The sequence below is a fragment of the Sceloporus occidentalis genome, unplaced genomic scaffold (genome assembly GCF_023333645.1).
Source record: "Sceloporus occidentalis isolate IW3139 unplaced genomic scaffold, rSceOcc1.0.p SCAF_126, whole genome shotgun sequence".
Classification (NCBI taxonomy): Eukaryota; Metazoa; Chordata; class Lepidosauria; order Squamata; family Phrynosomatidae; genus Sceloporus; species Sceloporus occidentalis.
Genome location: NW_028317106.1, coordinates 234,295 through 254,029, shown reverse-complemented (window position 1 = coordinate 254,029; position 19,735 = coordinate 234,295). Strand labels below are relative to the sequence as shown.

The 19,735-nt window shown below is 52.3% G+C and overlaps 2 protein-coding genes across 2 annotated transcripts; both read left to right on the top strand.

Annotated features, from left to right (window-relative positions):
• On the top strand, positions 1-9,635 carry LOC149281883 (cytoplasmic phosphatidylinositol transfer protein 1-like). Its single transcript, XM_089498806.1, has 9 exons — positions 1-66; positions 398-546; positions 2,680-2,768; positions 3,112-3,119; positions 5,446-5,517; positions 6,269-6,364; positions 6,525-6,680; positions 7,003-7,066; positions 9,319-9,635. Exons 1-9 carry the CDS (start codon positions 1-3, stop codon positions 9,633-9,635), a joined length of 1,017 nt encoding a protein of 338 aa, XP_089354932.1.
• Positions 9,636-13,565: 3,930 nt separating this feature from the next.
• On the top strand, positions 13,566-19,233 carry LOC149281882 (nucleolar protein 11-like). The gene is made up of 17 exons (XM_089498805.1): positions 13,566-13,715; positions 14,341-14,454; positions 14,600-14,656; positions 14,797-14,945; positions 15,155-15,212; positions 15,734-15,857; positions 15,968-16,044; positions 16,257-16,380; positions 16,578-16,666; positions 16,860-16,931; positions 17,146-17,330; positions 17,565-17,690; positions 17,784-18,026; positions 18,243-18,321; positions 18,463-18,555; positions 18,691-18,798; positions 19,117-19,233. Exons 1-17 carry the CDS (start codon positions 13,566-13,568, stop codon positions 19,231-19,233), a joined length of 1,965 nt encoding a protein of 654 aa, XP_089354931.1.
• The last annotated feature ends 502 nt before the right edge of the window (positions 19,234-19,735 follow it).

The following is a 19,735-nucleotide window of genomic DNA, read 5'->3' as shown; positions in this document are numbered from 1 at the left end:
ATGTTTGTTATCTCCGGAAAGCTGCGCATGATATCTGTCGACAGTAAACGGAACAGCTGGGGTCCCGTACGGCGTTAATAAGACCCCGTCTACAAACGGTCTCGCTGCATCAATAAATGCAATTAAAAGGCCAGGAAATGTCTCCAGCCTCCGGGGGGGGGGGGGGCGCTGCTCTGTCGGGGGCTTTTAAATAAAAGGGGCTGAGAGGGGCTTTAAATAAATAGAGGATCCTGGGTATTCCAGCGGAAGAGTTTTCGTTTATCGTAGGTTAATAAGTTGGAACGCTCCTTAGTACCCCAAACGTTGGATTCCCCCGGTTTTAGTGTGTTTCTGGGATGTATATCAATGCGTGTCCTTGGCGTGTCCTGTGAACCGGGTTTGTGTGTTCTGCTTGTAGTACAGAATTGGACAGCTCTACATGATCAGCAAACACAGCCATGAGCAGAGCGACCGTGGAGAGGGAGTGGAGGTTGTACAGAATGAACCCTTTGAGGATCCGGTCCATGGCCCGGGGCAGATTACTGAGAAACGCGTTTACCTGAACAGGTAAGAACCCCTCTGCCTAACAATACGGGGGGGGGTAGAAGAAAGGGCCCCTATTGGATTAGGGGTCTGACATGACCATCGGAATTCTGGAACCCGCAGCCCCCGCCTCCAGTGCAGTCATATTGGCCGTCCGCCGGGTAAACTTTGCCTTGTGGGTTTTCTCCACTTAGCACTACAGTGACCGGGGCAGTTAGCCGGAGAATCCCTCTGGCTAATACATTGGCTGCGATGGCTGTTACAGCCTCGCTCGCCGCCTCTTCATTAATCGGAACAAACAAAGACCCCAAAACACTAAAGAGACCCCTTTGTAACATTTGGAGGAAATTGGGGATGGATTCCAGGGGTCCGGAGGAACGGAGCGGCCCAGGAACCCCTACTGCCGAGCGCAGAGGGCGGCTGACGTTGGCGCCCAGAGTTTCCGTGGCCTCACTCGGCGCAGCGACAGCTTGACTGATAAACACTTCGGAGCGTTTACTCAGCCGTCTCTCTGCCACTCGCTCCAGGATCGGAAATCCTCGGCCTCCTTGTGTGGATTTACCCCGAGTCTCCCCCCAGTTAATGAAACCGGTACCGGTTTGGGTTCAGCAGCTTAGTACAGAAATTCTTTTTATAGAACACAGACGGGCCGGGTCCCCGCGCTGCCGGCCCCCCCGCGCTGCCGGCCCCCCCACGCTGCCGGCCACGGGTTCGTCTCCGCTAATGCATTCACTCTTTCTACCTTTATTGGAAAAATCGTCATTTTCCGATTCAGTTCAACTTTAAAAGCTTTGAATATCTGAAAAGCAAAATCAATAAAGGCCATTAATGGAGGGAGGGGGCCGCTGCCAGCCCCCAGCCGCGAGCCGCCAGCTCCACTCATTAAAAGCTGCAATTCCTTTAAGTGACTGATTACGTCTCTGAAGTATTTCGGGGCAGAGAAGCCGAATCCGTAACAATCCGATCCATTCTAATGAGACGCTTCGGCCAGATGTGGGCAATATCTTCACAACAAACTCATCGCGTTACTGTCTCTCCACCACTCACTACCCCTTACCATCACTCCTAACCACCACTCACCTCACCTTACCATTACTCCTTACCATCACTCAACGCGCCTTACCATTACTCCTTACCATCACTCAACGCGCCTTACCATTACTCCTAACCATCACTCCTTACCATCCCTCACCGCACCTTACCATCACTCCTAACCATCACTCACCATGCCTTACCATCACTCCTAACCATCACTCACCGTGCCTTACCATTACTCCTTACCATCACTCAACGCGCCTTACCATTACTCCTAACCATCACTCAACGCACCTTACTATCACTCCTAGCCATCACTTACCGCGCCTTACCATCACTCCTTACCATCACTCACAGCTCCTTACTATTACTTCTTACCATGACGCCTTACCATCACTCACCGCGCCTTACCATCACGCCTTACCATCACTCACCGCGCCTTACCATCACTCCTTACCACCACCCACTGCAGTTGTCCATGTAAAGGTTGTGAATGATGGGCAGGTTATTTGGGGAAGTTTCTGGGGATTTGCGGGTTCCCCGAGGCCGTGGCGGATGGGGCTATAAATGATATTTGTTCGGACGCAGAATATATTTGAATATAAAGGAGCCGAGGAGGCATAAATCACCCTGTGTTAAGGGCTCTTCGTTAGGGTTTCCAGTCAGAACGATTTATACTCCCTGTGAGTCTCTCCACGTCGGGATCCGTCCAGCATGCGCAGGAATCTTATGGACAGGATTGGGATCGGTGCAAACCGAGGGTGCGTTTAACCTCGCACAGCCAGCTGATGGAAGCCCGTAACCCCGTTCCGTGTGTAGACGCGATGGAGACTCGCCATCAGATAACAAAGGGTTAAACCTCTTCCTGGGACCTCATTCAGGGACCTCTGTGATGTCATGGAGCAGGTAACAGGACCATGGAGCCCCGGGTTTATCGGGTCAGATCCTCCTAGTATGACAGGGGGTAAAAGGCAAGGGTAATGGGCAGCGGCCCGTGCGGGGGAATGGGCAGCGGCCCGTGCGGGGGAATGGGCAGCGGCCCGTGCGGGGGAATGGGCAGCGGCCCGTGCGGGGGAATGGGCAGCGGGGCAGTAACCACGTTGAACCTCTGATGTTCTGCAGCAAACTCCCCAGCTGGGCCCGGGCCGTGGTGCCGAAGATCTTCTATGTGACGGAGAAAGCCTGGAACTATTACCCTTACACCATCACAGGTAAGGGCTGGGGGAATGGAAGGGGCCCCTGGGGTAATATTTCAGTTGGTTCTGCCCAGGCCCGGGGTCCCACCGCTATGTACATTAAGTCTTTAATCCCACCCAAGACACGGCCGGTTCCGTTCACAGGCTTTATGGCTTTTTTTCACTAGTGCTCCTGCTTTGCCCCGTGTTAACTCTTTCACTGCCGTCTGTGGAGGTGATGGGGTTAATATCTGGCTAGCAGCGGTGCAGGATGAGGGGGACTGTTAATGTCCGCCATATTTATACATTATTAATGATTTTGCATTTACTGTTTTTCCTTTATTCCTCCCGCTCGCGGATTGTGCGGATCTGGGTGCAGAATACACAGTAAGTGACATTATCATCTTTTCATGGGAAGATGGGGGCCGCGGCGCCGGCGGGTGTGGGGGGTCCCGGCTGACGGCTACCGATCTTAAAGCAAAGAGATTATTGGGGGCAGGAGGGAGAAGGAGAGACCATGGTGGGGAGTAGAAATGAGGCCTCATAGGAGCTGGCGGCAAGTGCCATATCAGAGGAGCGGGCGGCAGGGGCCAAATCGGACTGTCTATGGCGGATTAGAGAGAGCAGATCAGGGGCCACATCGTGGTGTCTGGACCAGAACAGGGAGACATCCGAGGAGACTCCATCTTAGCCCGGGCTGCGTGCCGTGGCGCCTGAACCGTTCCGTGGCCGTCGGTGCATTTTATGTGTTGAAGTGAGGGCAGGACGAGGGTACAAGGATGTCTCGTTTCTGTATTGGGGCATTTATTGTTGCAGCGAGTGGGGTCGGTGGTAGAAGAACTGTCCAATCCGGTGCCTTCCCTGGTGACGTCTCCTACGTACCGGCGGGTACAGCTGTTACTGGACGTGTGGGGTCTCGCACCCCCTCTGGTAGTCGGCTGTATCTGGTGATTAGTTGTCTGTCGGGGCCGATCTGTGAGCCCCGGCCTCCTGCAGTCAGTTGGCGCGTTCCACAGAATGGCCGCCGGCGGCTCCCAGATACCGAAAAGGTCAATACTGAGTTTCCTCTGCATGCAGGAACATGGCGTCTCCTGATGTTACATCCTTCCCTGCAACGTACAGGGTCCGTGCCAAGATTTCCAGGGGCCACGGGGGCCACACTGAGTGCGGCAGCCTCCTGTATATAGAGTTAAAAGGCCAAACCGAACCGCATCGTGGGGGTCAGTCCGCAGTCTAGGAGCTTCTGCCCCAGCGGGGGAACCTGCGCGGCCTCCGCGGGTGTAACGGGGCTGAGTTTTCACTGGAGATTGGGGGGTTTGGATACTTTGTAACGTTAGGAATATAGCAGAGAAAGTTTACATTTTTCTCCGGTTCCAGGCAGATTAATGTTGCCCGGCAACCGCAAAAAATACTTTTTATATCTTGTGCTATGACGTCTTCAGAGGCCCTAAAAATACATTTTTCGTGACCCTTCTGTTCCTCGCTCACATTCTTCATATCGTATCCCCAAAGGTGCCGGGAACGGCAGGTCTGTGTCTCACGGGAACGGGGCAGATTGAGCTGATGGCGAGGGGCAAAGGATTGGGCGAGGGGACGAAGGATGGGGCAAAGGATGGGGCGAGGGGCGAAGGATGGGGCAAAGGATGGGGCGAGGGGCAAAGGATGGGGGCGAGGGGCGAAGGATGGGGGCGAGGGACGAAGGATGGGGGCGAGGGGCGAAGGATGGGGGCGAGGGGCGAAGGATGGGGGCGAGGGGTGAAGGATGGGGGCGAGGGGCGAAGGATGGGGGCGAGGGGCAAAGGATGGGGGCGAGGGGCAAAGGATGGGGCGAAGGATGGGGGTGAGGGGCGAAGGATGGGGGCGAGGGGCGAAGGATGGGGGCGAGGGGCGAAGTATGGGGGCGAGGGGCGAAGGATGGGGCGAGGGGCGAAGGATGGGGCGAGGGGCGAAGGATGGGGGCGAGGGGTGAAGGATGGGGGCAAGGGGCTTGTGATCCCCGGGCACATTATCCCATGTAATGAACGAATTATTTCATTCCATATGTACAGACAGGAGACCCTCCGACAGGAGGCAAGACCCCCAACCCCGGGGTTGTTAGCCCTGAGGGACCCCCAATTACAGACAAAAACATATGGAGACGTTTCATGCATGTTTCTCCTTTTAATGTTATGATTGCCCATTAAATGCCCCAGTGGGGTAGGTTACCCACTGCATGTGCCCCGGCACACAAAGGGTAAAGAGAGTGCCAGGCAGCTGAATGTGGCCCTCTCTCCGCTCCCCCAGTGTTCTCCTGGGGCCCCTGTACATTCTGCCATTCACGGGTCACATTCTGTTAGGGGCAATTAACAGGGATAAGGAATTCACCGTCTGGGGATTGTTCCGACGGCTGTCTCTGCCGGCAGACGCCGCGGTCGCCGGGTCTGTCTCTGCTCGTCCTGCGGTGACGTCGGCACCAAATTCAGCTGCCTCGGGGCTTAATATTCAGGGCAGGTAGAGGCGGCTCGTGAGATTTCGCTATACTGGTTATCGCCCCCACGGAGGACGGATCTGCCCCACTCATTTAACTCATTAAACGAGCTGGAAGCCTAAAGCGGAGAAATCCAGTGCCAAGTATATGGCAGACAAAGTAAGAAATGGAGATATCGCCATGGAGACGGTGTATATTATCCCTTGCTGGATGAAGAGGTTAAAGCTTTCTGTCTTTTTTCCGCAGTGCTCCTTTCTGCCAAAATTTTCCATCCATATAGAGACAAAATATGAAGACAACAAGGGGTCGAATGACAGAGTGAGTACCCTGCGATTCGAGTTTGGGGCGAATGGGGCATTTATATTGGTTTGTATAGAAAATATCGGGGGGGCGGCCCCGTCTGATCTGCCCGGTATTCCAGCCGCCGTAAAGGTCTGGGATCTGATCCGGTCCTAGACCTCGTCTTATGATCAGAAGCCCCGTGCCTGCCCCGCACACACAAAATATAGCCCAAAAAACGGGAAAGAAAGATGGCCGCCCCAGGAGCCCCCTGGAAACTCTGCCTGCTAAATTTGCCAAAAAATGAGATGGAGTGAAGTGTGAGCCGGAAACGGGGTCCACGTACCCCCGAAATATGACATTCACTGTGAATTCCACGTAAACAGATTAACCACTTCAGCACTGGGAGGCTGCGCTCTGTGACGGCACGACCCGTGCGTGGAATAATATTGCGCATGTTGGTCTGTCCGAGCAGCCGATCGCCGTGTTAGTGGATGAAGCCTTCCAGCCACACGAGGGTAGAGCAACCCAACTGAATGCGTCATCCCTGAATTATTAAGTGCCGATGCGTTCCGCGGCCCCCTGTATATAATATATATATATATATATATAAGCTAGACAACACAGGGTTCGCGAAATAGGCAGTGATGAGCGCCTCGGGCACAGGAGCTTACATTCTAAAGACAGGGCACAGCTGAGACATGATATCGGTTAATTATTTCTGAGCCGTTGGGATTTCCCGGAGAAGCGTCACGTCTTCTGTTTATCGATTTATATTTCTTTATTGCAGATATTTGACAACGAGGCCAAAGACCTGGATCGAGAGGTCTGCTTTATTGACATTGCCGGTGACGAGATCCCCGAGAGATACTATAAAGAGTCAGAGGTATGAAGAGCCGGCGGGGTCAGCTGCACCACATGGGGGGCAACAGGCCAGGCTGGAAGGTCACTGGATGCTGGAAGTTCAGTATGATGTCACGGGCATCAATGACATCAGTCTTCCTGAGAGGTTCAGTGACTTCATAGTGACTCTGCTCATGTTCCAGGACCCCAAGAACTTTCTATCAGAGAAGACGGGCCGAGGTCTCCTGAAGGAGGGCTGGAGAGAGACGCAGCAGCCGATAATGTGTTCCTACAAGCTGGTGGCTGTCAAATTTGAGGTGTGGGGTCTCCAGACGCGCGTCGAGCAGTTTGTGCATAAGGTTAGTGCGAGGAACCTTCTGCAAATGGCCAGCCTGCGCAAAACGCTCTTCAACGCACCGAGCGTCTAGTTAAAGCCAACGCTCGCTTGTGCATTTCTCCCCGTCGCCATCCTTCCACAGCTGTCTTCATCGCTCTATGTGTCCGACAGTCTCTGCTCTTCCATCTGTCTGCCCGTTGTCTGGTGGAGCCGTGGTGTCTCGAGTGTTGCCGGAGGTACCCTCAAGGCATTGCCTTTATCACCACTCATTCAGTGTGCGTTGGGTTTGTGGGGAACGTGCACTGAGTGCAGACTCACAACAAACTAACGTCCTCTCTCCCCAGGTGGTCAGGGACGTCCTACTGATTGGGCACCGCCAGGCCTTCGCGTGGGTCGATGAATGGTATGGTAAGTCCCCCTCTGACCACATACATGTTTACAGGCAGCTGGTAACAACGTACGGAGCACTGATACTTTGTAACATGCCGGCTGTTTGTTACAGAGGGGCGCGCAGTGCATCGTGGGTGGCACATGTTCCCATCTTTTCGGGGAAGGGAATAAATAACCGGGGAGTCACACGAAATAACCAATATAAATCACTTCTGGAGTTACGAGCCTTAAATCTGACGAGGGGACAGAAATGAGAGGGGAGCCGGTGCTCTGTGCGTCATTTTGCAATGGATTTAGCGGTACTCACGGGGTTAAGTAATGCGGTAAGCCATATAAACGCCATGCAATGCTGCCCCCCCCCGGAGCACTCGCTGTAACTGCAGCCCGACCGTGATGCCCTGCCGGCCCTCTGGGACCTGATGTAAACTCTGTTTAACCCATTATATCCCACAGCTTGAACTAAACCTTTTCCCTTCTGCCTCTTTTCCTGCCTGGTGCTAATTTTTCCTGGTAAATCACTTTTTCTAATAAACGAATTCTGCATGTCTCCTTCCATCATACGGGGTCACCACGCGTCACACCCTCAGATGTCGGCTTCGGTATTAATGGGAACGTTTGCCCACTTACAGTATTTATCTATTGATCCACGGAGGTCAGGACATGCTGCAGGTCACTGTCTGGAAGATGGATACAGCCTGGCACACTCAGTGCCCACTCCTGCCACACTCACCCTAAGCAGCCCATGGCAGGAGCTCACAAAGGATACAGTCAAAGTAAATGTCGCCTGAACCCCTGGGCGAAGGTCACACACCTCATGTGGCCACACATGGAATTACAGGCAAGAAATAGATGCCCTAGTGCCGGGTTCTCTGATCGTTGCCATAAACACGTGCGACGTAAGGCCTTTTATCACACGTGGTATTATATGCTGTCCTCTGGGGCAAACACCTAAGGATTACCCCGTTTATATCTAATATCGAAGCTGACATTTGCTGGAAGCTGTGATGTAAAATGTGATTATTCTCCCTCTAGAAGGTAAGACGTACGATCAGAAGCCCGTCCCTCTCTTCCAGGTGATCTCCTAAGGATGATTTTAGGACATCCAAGCTCTGTCTACCTGCCCCAGCACACAATGTAACCCAAATAGCTTAGTACCCCAGCCTTACCCCCCCCCCCCCCGTAGAACTGCTTAACCCTTCCATGGCTGACACTAACTTTATGAGGAACTCTTTATAAAGCTAGTAAAACCCCCTGCTTTCCAAACAAAAACCTACCTCTCAATAAATACAATTTAGTTCAGATTTTGAATCTTGAATTTTTTCAGATATGACAATGGAAGATGTCCGAGAATTCGAGAAAAATATGCAGTACAAAACCAACATTAGAGTGTGTACTCACAGCCCATGCGCGGCGGATGAAATAGGCAGTCATGCCAGAGAAAGCGTATGTCCTGATCTCCTCTTATTGCAATGTGCTGGGAATCCCGGCCCCCCGGTCAGGCGACGGTCCCTTTTATCTCCCCAACCCGTCACAGTTTAGTAAATAAGGCCACCCCCAACGCCAAGGAACACCTGGAAAAAAAAAACAGTCTGGTTTTAGTAAACGTGGTACAAAGTTTGGTAAATTCAGAGAAACGGTTCAGTGAGCGCATTTCTAGTTATTCTCCTATTTATTGAGTAAACATTTTGGGGATTCTCCCGGTGATACCCCAAAACTGCGGTGAGATCCGAAGCCCAACCGATTCCTTAATGCCGTGGCTGCGTCCTCTGATAAATACCGGTCTACGGCTCGGCCCTGGAGCTCCCGGGGCCACCAGACACCGGCCCGCAGACCCCGAACTAACGTGTGTTTTTGTGGAGGTGCATGAATAATCGCCCGTTCCCGACGCGTTCGTTACGTGCAGTGGAAGCGATTGAGATAAATGCCAATAACGATTTACTTGAGGTGGGAAACCCTCGGTGGTCTTTTAATGGAGATTAATGCCGGCTGGGTGAGATTCCCGGGACCGCCGGCGTTGGTAACACCAGGGAATCCGGTACGGTTGGGGCAGTTCAGGATTCCGGGGTTTTATGTGCAATTCTGATTTATAAGAGAGACAGAATGTGGGGACACCTGTTGGCGTGACACACGCTACGGCGGGGGGGGGGCTGGTAGGTAACAGCAGGTCCAGAGAAGGACCGGGTGTCACAAGTTCTCTCTCACGTTGTGTGATGTAATGTATCGCGGTGACGTTACACCACGGTAACAACGTGTCTCCTATCATCTTCCAGACATGACAATGGATGAGGTTCGAGAGTTCGAAAGGACAACTCAGGAAGCCACCAACAAGAAAATCGGAATCTTTCCTCCGGCCATCTCCATCACTGACATCACCCTGCCTTCATGCGCGCGTACCGGACCCTCCAGCGCTCCGTCTACCCCTCTGACCACCGACGCTCCTGAGTTCCTGTCCGTCCCCAAAGACCGACCCCGAAAGAAGTCTGCCCCAGAAACCCTCACTCTGCCAGACACCCACACAACCGAATCCGACCCCGACTCGCAAAGCTTTTCGTCCTGTAATAAGCCATCTCCCCCAGACCCCGAGTAGCCGCGCCAACAACATACTCCAAGACCCCCTTCTGGTAGTAAACGGGCTCCAAAGATTTCTCTCCCTTGCTACTCTCCGCTCCTGGCCGGATGCGACGATGGACTTACGGCGGTGCGTTCAGGTCGTCTCTGGCCAGGTTATCCATCATCTCCCGCGTCTTACGGACCCCGTTGGACCCCAAAGAAACGTTCTCCTGATTTAACCGGCTGGGTAGGACGGGCCGCCAGTGGCAGCATTTTTAGAATCCAGTTAAAATCAGGTTTCGGCATTTCTGGGATGAGACGGGAAACCCGCTGAATTTAAAATAGGAAATGAATCGATTCTCGGCTTCCGGGACCTACAAACGCTCCCCGCTTCTATAAAACGGCACAAAATCCCAAAAAACAGACATTCCTCGAGGGGACGTCCAATGCAGGCCCCCCAATCGCAGCGATCTGCTGAAACTTACCCTAAAATATACAAGGGGTGTTTGGAGCTTTCACCCCAGAAGGGGCTCGTTCCCTCCAGCATGAGAATGGCCCGCAGTGCTCCGAGGGGCAGATCACCCCAGAGGGCCGCCCAATGTTAGCCGGGGACCTTCCAGGCCCCCCTCAGCACACCTACAAGATAATAAACACCAGAGCCTGGTACTTGGGGAGTACGTTTGCCTGTGGGGTATAAGTCGGGCACTGTGAATTACCACAAACCCTTTAGTGACCGCGTGCCGCTGTTATTTTTAACCCATTGCAGCGACTCCGTGGATTGTCACATTTCACGGGTTAATGCTCTTATTTCCCAGACCATCTAGGATTATCTGTAAGCGGACCGGGGTAAAGGGAACGTGGCAGGTCGCAAACTGCCCCCCCCGCTCAAATCTGTGAATTTCCATTCATTTCAGAATTTAAGATTATAACCACTGAGGACATTACTCCTAGAAGAAAAAGTACGGTATTTTTTTACTTTAATCACAAAAAATTGAAATAAAACTGGCCCGTGTATACAGTATATATTGGGGGCCGTTGAGAGCATTACGCTGCCTGGGGGGCCACATCCGAGTCGTTTTGCAGGTAGCGATGCCTCCTATCGGACTATTACCTCTCGGCTGTGAAGTCCCGTCGGCGCGGACGCTCCATCATCTCCGGACAGCCGAGCGTTTCCAAGATCTCGCTGTCAGAAGCTGCGTTGCTGTCCGGCAGAGAGACGCTGAAATGATGGGGGGGCGAGACGGTAACGGGGTGCAGCCATCATGGGTGGGGGAACCGTTTAAGGTGCATGTTAGACCCTCGCTGTGTCTTAGTTTATGAGGTTAAGCAGGTGAGGTATGGATGTAGCATGCAGACACGGGGGGCCGCTCACGGCACCATCCGACTTTCCAATGTACGCAAACTTTGGGTAAAACGCTTCCAAATTCCGTAGCATGAGCCGCTCTTCTTGTTTTTAGATTTCTATGGAAACCCTGCTGCCGTTTTGGGTTTTTTGTGCAATTTTGTCCTGTGCTGCAGATCCTGAGCCTATTTGAGCCCCCGATCGGATGGCGGCTGATCGGCAGGGACAGGGGTGGCTGCGAGACAATCGTTCCCAATTTGGGGGCACGGAGCTTACTTTAGGGGGTCTGTGCAAGGAGAACGTCCATGATCGTTATCGCATGAGGGGGTTCTGGGGTTACGGCTCGTTTTTCTCTTTGGACTCTCGCGGTTTCTTTGGTTTTCGTGTATTAGATTTCGTTTGGCTCGTCATGCTGCGTGTGCCGACACACTTTTCACGCATACACGTCACGGAATTGTCACATGTGGCCTCGGCTCGCACCGTCTGCCGTAAAGCCTGTTCTCCTTCCATTTGTTTCCGGGTGATGAGGGAGACGCGCGGTGGGAAGAGCCGTGAGTGCGCACCGCGGTCACCCCTAGAGGTGCAAAAATCTTTATTTTACTGAAAACAAGTTTCTTCCACTGCTCAGCTGCGTTGGGTTCAGCCACTTATCTGTAAATTCCATGTAATCGCGTCCATGCGCCATCAGGTAATCCCTGCGAACATTATTTGCTCCGCTATAGGGGGGACTGCAGCTTTAAGGCTGTTCTATCACACTGTGTAATTAAACCAAACGGGGGCTTTTATTTTTCCGAGTACGTCGGCGACGCGCTGGTTCCACCTGAGGGCTTTTCCATCCTCTGTTCTTCCAGAATGCGTGTTCTTGGTTCGGAAGCGTTGCTCGGGGCGGTAGTCAGGGGCAGTTACTGAGAATTCTTCGGCCTCTCACTCTTCGCATCAACCGTCCGGGATTCTGAAACTCCCTAGTAGATGGCAGGACGGGTTTGGACCCTCCGCCGACCCGTCTGGCTTCCTGGAAACTCTGATTCTTAATAAAATGTTACCGTAAAAGAAAAACTTCCAATCACAAAAATGTCTTCTAAAGTAAATGACCAAACACTGTCTGTCCCACCAGATCCCATCGGCGCCCGCGTTGAAGGCTCCGCCACGAGCGCGTGTTGGGAAGGGTGAAGCGCGTTGGCGGCTCAGGGGGTTGGGTTCAGCAGAGATAAAAGCCATGTTTTCTCATATATCGCCTTCATGCGCGGACAGGGCACGTGCTGAGATCATACCAGCTTTGCAGCCAATGGGAACTCCAGAGCACCAATGGCTTCCAGAAACAGGGGATTTTATTGCATCTCCAACATTGTCCGCTGTTACAAAAACGTATTTACCGAAGCGTTGCCATAGCGACATTATTGCCCCAGACACTGGCCGCCGCGGCCCTGATGGTCCAACCGCTGCTGGTGTGATGTCATTACGTTTCCTCGCATCATATATCTGTGTAAAGCTGTGCCGTGCAAATACATACGGTGCTCATCCTTCCTTCCACATACATGTAACATTAACTCCCGGAGTCACCACGATATCCGCCAACATATCAGCGGTTTCCACGGAGACCGCGGCGGTTCACATTCTCTTATTGTGTTTTTTTTAGTAGGATTTTGCATTCGTGTTGTGCCGTCGTGTCGATAACGGACCAATATTAGTAAAGAGGGTAAACGTCCTACGGGTGCTGGCAGGGCATGGGTTAATGACGCATGGCTTCCATATGCATTGCTGTTACCATTTTTCTGTATTTATTTTGCTGGATTTTGGGGTTTCTCCGTCTTTCCTTGTTTTGAGCTGTAAATAAACTTCCAAGCAATCTTTTCAAGCGTTCCTCGTCTTATTTGAGAGTTTGCCGCGTTGTACAGCGCCGCAGCGTCTGTGAGCGCTCCATAATCATTTCACCAATAACTGATTATTCTGGGGGCCGGACACCTCTCCTGTTACTTCGGGAGGGTATAGAAAGCGCTCATAGTTGTTGTCACTGTGTCATTCTCCTTACGAGACCCTCACAGCCCGGGGCAGGGGTAAATCCAGGCCCCCCTGTATAAACCCCGTAGGGTAATCACGATTTCTCAGGATACCTCACCTACAATGGACACCTATCCACTGAAGTGCCTCAGTCTCGGCACTCGGTAACGAGTCCCTCCATCTGCCACCTTATTACAGTAAAAACACACTGGAGTGTCTGTGAATATTGGGGCGCCTGGTAACAGAGGCTGGGGTGACCCCTGGGGCTGGTAACAGAGGCTGGGGTGACCCCCTGGGGCTGGTAACAGAGGCTGGGGTGACCCCCTGAGGGCAAAATTCACCATCATTCAGTGTGCAGATTTGCTGCTAAAATGAATTTGGTTTAAACACCAAAAACCCTACACCCAGGAAACAACACAGGGGGCCACACAAGGGCACCAGCTACACAGGGGCCATTAAGTTAACGGGGCCACAAGCCGACCCAAAATCCTGGCACAGGAGTGCATTAGCTAGTAAGCTCTTGACTTGAGGCCGCGCCCTGCGCGCTTCCTGCCTAGCCCCCTGTTGCAGTGCCGGTCTCACCGCCCCCTGACCTGGCTGTGACGTCACATCCCGTCCTCTGCCAACATGGCGGCGTTCAGTGAGGAGTTCACGCTGTGCGGGCTGCTTACCGGTGCCGGTGCTGGGAGGAACGAGGGTCTGCAGGGGGTGGAGGCGGGAGCCGAACAGGACACGGTGCTGATAACGGACACCGGGAGATCCGTCACTCTCTACAAGGTAAACGGGACCGGGAGCCCACGTGTCTGAGGCACAAGAGAGATGGGGGGGTGTGGGGTTTCAGGGGTATGACGGGAGGAATACGGAGTCACGGGCGTATGGAGGGGATACGGGGGAAGGGCTATGGGAATATAGAGGGGATATGGGGTTGCAGGGGTATTGGGGGGATACGGGCGGAGGAGCGTGGGGTTTCAGGGGTTTGAAGGGGGTATTGGGGGATACAGGGAAGGGCTATGGGGTTACAGGGGTATGGGGGGGCACAAAGAGGGGGAATAATAGGGTCATGGGTTGCAGGAATATGAGGGGGGATACAGGGTATGTGAGATACAGAGGGTGGGGGTATGTAGGGTTTAAAGTTTGGGTTCAGGAAAATAATTCAGCTGCCAGAAAGCGGGTGACACTATGGCTGCCCGGTACCGGCACAGCCTGTCTGCCGGTGTTAAACATCCTCAGGTCTGGACACGTAGCGTGGGGAATATCATGTCACAAAGCTTTGCCCCTCTGTGTGGAGAACCATTTTCAGACAAACTACCACCGGAACTCCGCTGCCGGGGTGGTGGTCAGTCAGGGGACCCCCCCAAGCCCGGGGTAACCGTATGATGAGTGCCACGTTTCTGTTTTCTAGGTTTCTGATCAAAAACCTCTAGGCAGCTGGACTGTGAAGCAGGGGCAGTCCGTCACCGGGCCGGCCGTCTTTAATCATGGGACTGGAGAGTATGTCATGGTTCACGATGACAAGGTAACGACCCGTTAGCTGTCAGAGCGGCTCTGTCGTGTAATGCGGTGGGTTCTGGAGAGTCATCATTCTGAGAATAGCCCCCTTGCAATACACCGCGGGTTTCCGTGGCTGCATAACTTATCTGCGCCTCTGCTTTGTTGCTCAGGTGATCAGGTTATGGAAGGAGGGTGATGTGTACCTGGACAAAGTCTTCAAAGCTACAGTAAGTATTCGGCACCATGTGAACATCTAGCCATTACGTGACTCTTCATGGAGGCGAGAGCTGGAGGCATGTCCCGCGTGCCCCGAAGGGGTTTCCCCTCGTAGGGCACTTCCCTGAATTTTCTGTGTTTGCTCTGGCAGCTGTCGGCCGCTGTGCGTCGGATTCACTCTCTCCCTGATAATGAGCCGCTGGTGCTGTTTCAAGGGGGATACGTGCAGTTTTTGGACGCCCTGCTTGCTGATCCGCAGCAGGAAGTGGAGACCACGCTGCAGGACGGAGAACGGATAATGTACGTTTCAATGACAGGGATGGCAAGTGCCAAACGCGTGAAATGGGGTTAGAATTTGCTTTTTGAATGTGAGAACACGAGAGCCGCAAACGTGAGACTTGGTTGTTAAAAGGGTTAAATAGATGAATTAAAACAGTCCGCTGTATAAACTCCCAGCCGCTCGTGGCCACAAAGAACTCTAATTCCACTTCTTGCTGTTTCTTCTCCAGATGGTCTGATATGTTTGCAGAAGCCACTCGGTCTCTATTGGTTTATGTTACTGAATTGGTAAGTATCGGAATTCTAGTGGAACTCAAGCAATGAATGGCTTCTAATCCTTTCAGAGAAAAGGAATTCTAGGCAACGATCTATTTAAGAGCTTCTGCCGCACGCTCTGGATGAGAGCGGGTGTAATGAGGGGTTAGGTACACGGCCCCATCTACCCTCGCACAGTTACATGGCGCTGCCTGTTATGTCTGCGTCGGAAGCTCCTTATGTTATATATTATATTTTATATATATTATATATTGTTCTTTTTGCAGGCTGGGGAGCATTTTGTATATACCTGTCAGACCGGTCCCCGCGCTCTTCAGAAACGCAAACTCAAGCAGTACAAGGAGGGATCCCTCGTGTTGGGCTTTTCTGGGTCCATGAAAAATAAAACTTTCAGCTTATTTATTTTATGTAAGTAAACAGAACGTGGACGTGTTCCGGGTTATCTAATGTTTCGTGTCATGTAACCAGTATTTCTGTTTACTGTTCCAGACTCGAGCGGACATGTGTGTCTCGCCCATTTGTCTCTCGCTCAGATCGGGGACGTTCTTGCCGCAGAGCTGCTGCTTCAGCTGCCAGAAACCTCTGAACGAGGCGCCCTGACCGTTCTAGACGATTCCCATATCGCTACGCTGGCAGCATCTCCGGCAAAGCAGAAAGGTAACCTCCGAGCGGGCGTTCTGTGGGCATTGCTCTAGCTGAATGATGCTGTTGGTGCGTCCAGCCGGGTGCGAGGCATGAAGTTTCAGCCCATTCTTGTTTTCTTTCAGACTGTCTCTGTATATGGAATACAAAGTTTCAGACACTGCAGGCCGTGCGAGAATTCCCGCAGCAGACCAGCGCCCAGGTTATTAACGGGGTCTGATAGTACATGCTGTGTGCTGCCCAGGGGTCTTCACAATGGGGGAGGGGTGTAGGGAGCTCCATGCAGATCTATGTCAGTAAGCACCTGATGACGCCTGGGACAGGCTCCATGTATCCGAGGCCTGTGAGTTTTGTGTTGTTGGGGTTTACTGTCGTGACCTTTATTTTTCTCTTTTTTTTTTTTTCTTTTTCCAGCTCTGGTGCCATGACCGTAAAATGTACCTTGTGCACGGCAAGTCCGTGCTGGTGCTGCCATTTCTCTGTGAGCTGTCCTGTTTGGCGTCGGCTCTGGGCAAAGGCAGAAACAAGCAGACATCAGGTGTGTTCTGGGATACTGGATCTGTGTTTTATGCTAATGCATGCTGGTTCAGGGGCCTGTCGCAGACACTTGCGTGTTTTATGTTAATGCACGCTGGTTCAGGGGCCTGTCGCAGACACTTGCGTGTTTAATGTTAATGCATGCTGATTCAGGGGCCTTTCCTTCTAACGAATGACACTCCTGTACTCCTCTTCCAGCTCTTGAAACTGTATCGTTTGCAAACTGGGACACATTGGTAGGAAATGCACCAGAAACCAAGAAATCAAATTCTGGCTCCAGGAAAAGTGTAAGTTCTCTGCCGCCGCTGCTGCATTTTGGGCTGATTAAAGTGTTTTGAGTGGGTGAGTTAAAGTACGTCGGCTGGGAAGGTGCCTGATGCGTGTACGGAGCGGGCGCAGCGATCAATGTCTTTATATTACGTGTAATGTGTTCGTCTGCTCTGTCATAGTTAACACAATTACTTTAATATTTACTCTCAGACCAGGCAAAAGAAGGCTAGAGAGAACGTGACGGAAGAGCCAGAAGCAGACTTGCTCGTAAAAGACATTCAGGTAAAATCCGTGAGCTGCTCCGCAGGCAGACTTGTGTAACGTGTGTAAAGTGAGCGGTTTTTCCCCGTTTTCGAGCTGATAAATACATTCTACATCCTGGTTATCGTCCAGCTCGGGAATTCTCTCCGGTGTCAGGCTGGAGTTCGGCAATTCTCCTGGATCGGTCCTGCGCCTAACATCGTCCCCGCTGTCTGTTTCTCTTTGTTTTGTGCAGAATGCTCCAGAAAACCAGATTCCCGGCATCGTCCAGCACTCCTTGCAGCGGGTGGAAGCAGCTGACTTCCATATTACTGCAGCCAAAGTGATGCAGGCGCTGATTAACCGATGTCAGAATGACCCTCGATTCTCCCCTCAGAGCGCCCTGAGGCTACTCGTTCAGACGGACGTTCTGTCCTACAGGTAACCAGAGCAGCTCTGCTACGCGTCCCGAAGTCTCCATGGCCTGATCATCTTGCGCTGGGCGGCAGCAGAGCGCTTTGCGTGTAACGCGTGTTTATATGTGTTATATGAGATGCCGGTAACACGTGTTTGCGTGTAACGCGTGTATGTATATGTGATGCCGCTAACACGTGTTGTTTGTGTACGTGTCGTGGTGGGTTAGTCTCGCTAACCAGACGTGTTAAACCCCCCCAGCTTGTGCCCGGGTTTGGTGGCCATCTCCCTGGAGAAGCAGGACGTCTGCCTCTTGCAGCTCTGCCTGCAGCGTCTCCCTGACGTCCCGGAGGCGGTTATCTGTTCCTGTTTAAAGACCTTCTTAAGGTGAGTGATCGGGTTTCTGGCAAAGTTTTGTGGAAGCCTTTATCTGTGGTGTGTCACACCGTGCCTGAACACAGGTGTCCTGTCCTTTTGTAGTGTCAGCGAAAACCACCTTAAATCTGCTCCTCTGGATACGCGGTATATCGAGGGTGTTATCGAGGTGGCAGAGTCTCCTGAACGTACAGAGAAGCAGGCAGCCCCGGAACCAGCTGTCATACAGAACGGGTACAGCCCGGTGGCTCTAGAGGAGGACAGCTGCAACATCCAGACACCGGAGACTCTGCCGCGGAGAAATGAGACACCGAAATCTCCAGTTGGCTTTAAAAGAGCCGTACTACTGTATCCTTCTCTGCTCTCTCCACAATACTGTGTCCTGAACACTTCCCCAGCGGTGTATGCATCAGCCATACACCTGTTCTCAAGCCAAGCACATATCAAAGGCCTTGTCTCTCCTTTACATCATCCGCTGTCATAATCAATAGCATTTGATGTCCTCTGGTCCGGGTCACACTCCATGGCTTACAGACAATTTTTTTCCTTAATGCCCATGTCCAGGAACTCTGTCCTCACATGTCCGTATAGTGAGACGTTCCTCCTGCCTCATCTAAAGGATCTCTCAGCCAATCAGGTTATTGTACGTATCGGGCTGCTTTTCCTTTGGGGTGTATAGGGTGATGCAGTGCGTTATTGGAGTGCAGTTTGTTGCGTGGTTGAATGTGCGGCGCTGCGGTGGGGGTCTCTTGTGTCTCATTATGTCCATGCTCTGCCCCCACAGCTCTTCCTCAGGTACCTGCACTATCTGTACGTGAAATGCAGCAGCGACATGACAGTCAATCCGTCAGAAAAGCAAATGCCGACAGCCAACCAGGTAACTGGGTCACGATGCCGAGCATGAGGGTATACAGTGTGGGGTGGTATGGACCCCCCGGGGGCCTTTGGAGGGTTAGTTTCCCTGGCGGGGGTGAGGCTTTTTCACCTAAGTGGTGTTCCTTTCTGTCTTCAGATCATGGACTGGATGAGTTTAATGCTGGACGCGCATTTCACGGTGGTGGTTATGCTGCCAGAAGCCAAAAAACTGTTGCAAAAGCTTCATAAATTTGTTAAAAACCAGGTATGTGTCCGTTCCGGCCCCGACAACGGAATTATGACATAGAGGAATTGTCTTGTGGCTCCATGAAAGACCTTTCTGCGCGTGTTGGAATTCTGAGACACCCTCTGAGGCGCAGACGGGCGATTTACAGGGTGGTGCATTGGAATTCCGCTTTCAGAAGCCCCCTCGTTCCCCAGCGCATGTTCCTTAAACGTGGCCGTTGATTTGAGGGTGTCTGGCCGCAGCTTCGGGCGCCCCAGAGAGTTGGGATTTTCTGGTGTTGCATGGTTAATACCTGTGATTTAACCCTTCTATGTTTTCCGTTTGCTTCCCCCTCAGGTGAAGTTTTATTCTGAGCTCAACAAGGTGGAGGGGAGTCTGTCTGAGCTGCACCGGTTGAGACGGCGGCCCAGGGACTGCGACAGATATTCAATCCAAGTCCTGGAGCTTTATTAGGCAAACGACGCAAACAATGACTGTTTATTTTTCTTAAGAAAGGACTATTTTTTTCCCCCACATGGATCGGTTTTCAACACGCTTATGTCATGGTTACCGTATCCTGCTCATCTCTGCGTCGATGCACCATCGCAGGACGCCCTCCTTCCCTCTGCCAGACCCCGAGTATGAGTAAAGAAACGCAATAATGAGAATTGTTTAAATGTTGAACTTTATTTGATAAAAAAGCTGCGTAGCTTAGCCGTCTGGCTGTGAGTTGTGTTTTTTGTCTCTGAATGCGGCGTATTTCCCTGATGTGTGGAAGGAGCCGATCGGGGGGCTGATCCGTCAGTTGCTGCAAAGGGCCCGTGCCTGGTCGGCGCTGCCATCTCTCACTCCTGCCCTGGCCACTGATGGCCTAGCTGTGGGGGCAGAGAGATTGCACCCACGGATGGTAAGGAGTGCTAAGCTATGACATCATACAGTGCGTCTGCAATCAGTAAGAGCCCTCTACACACGGGAC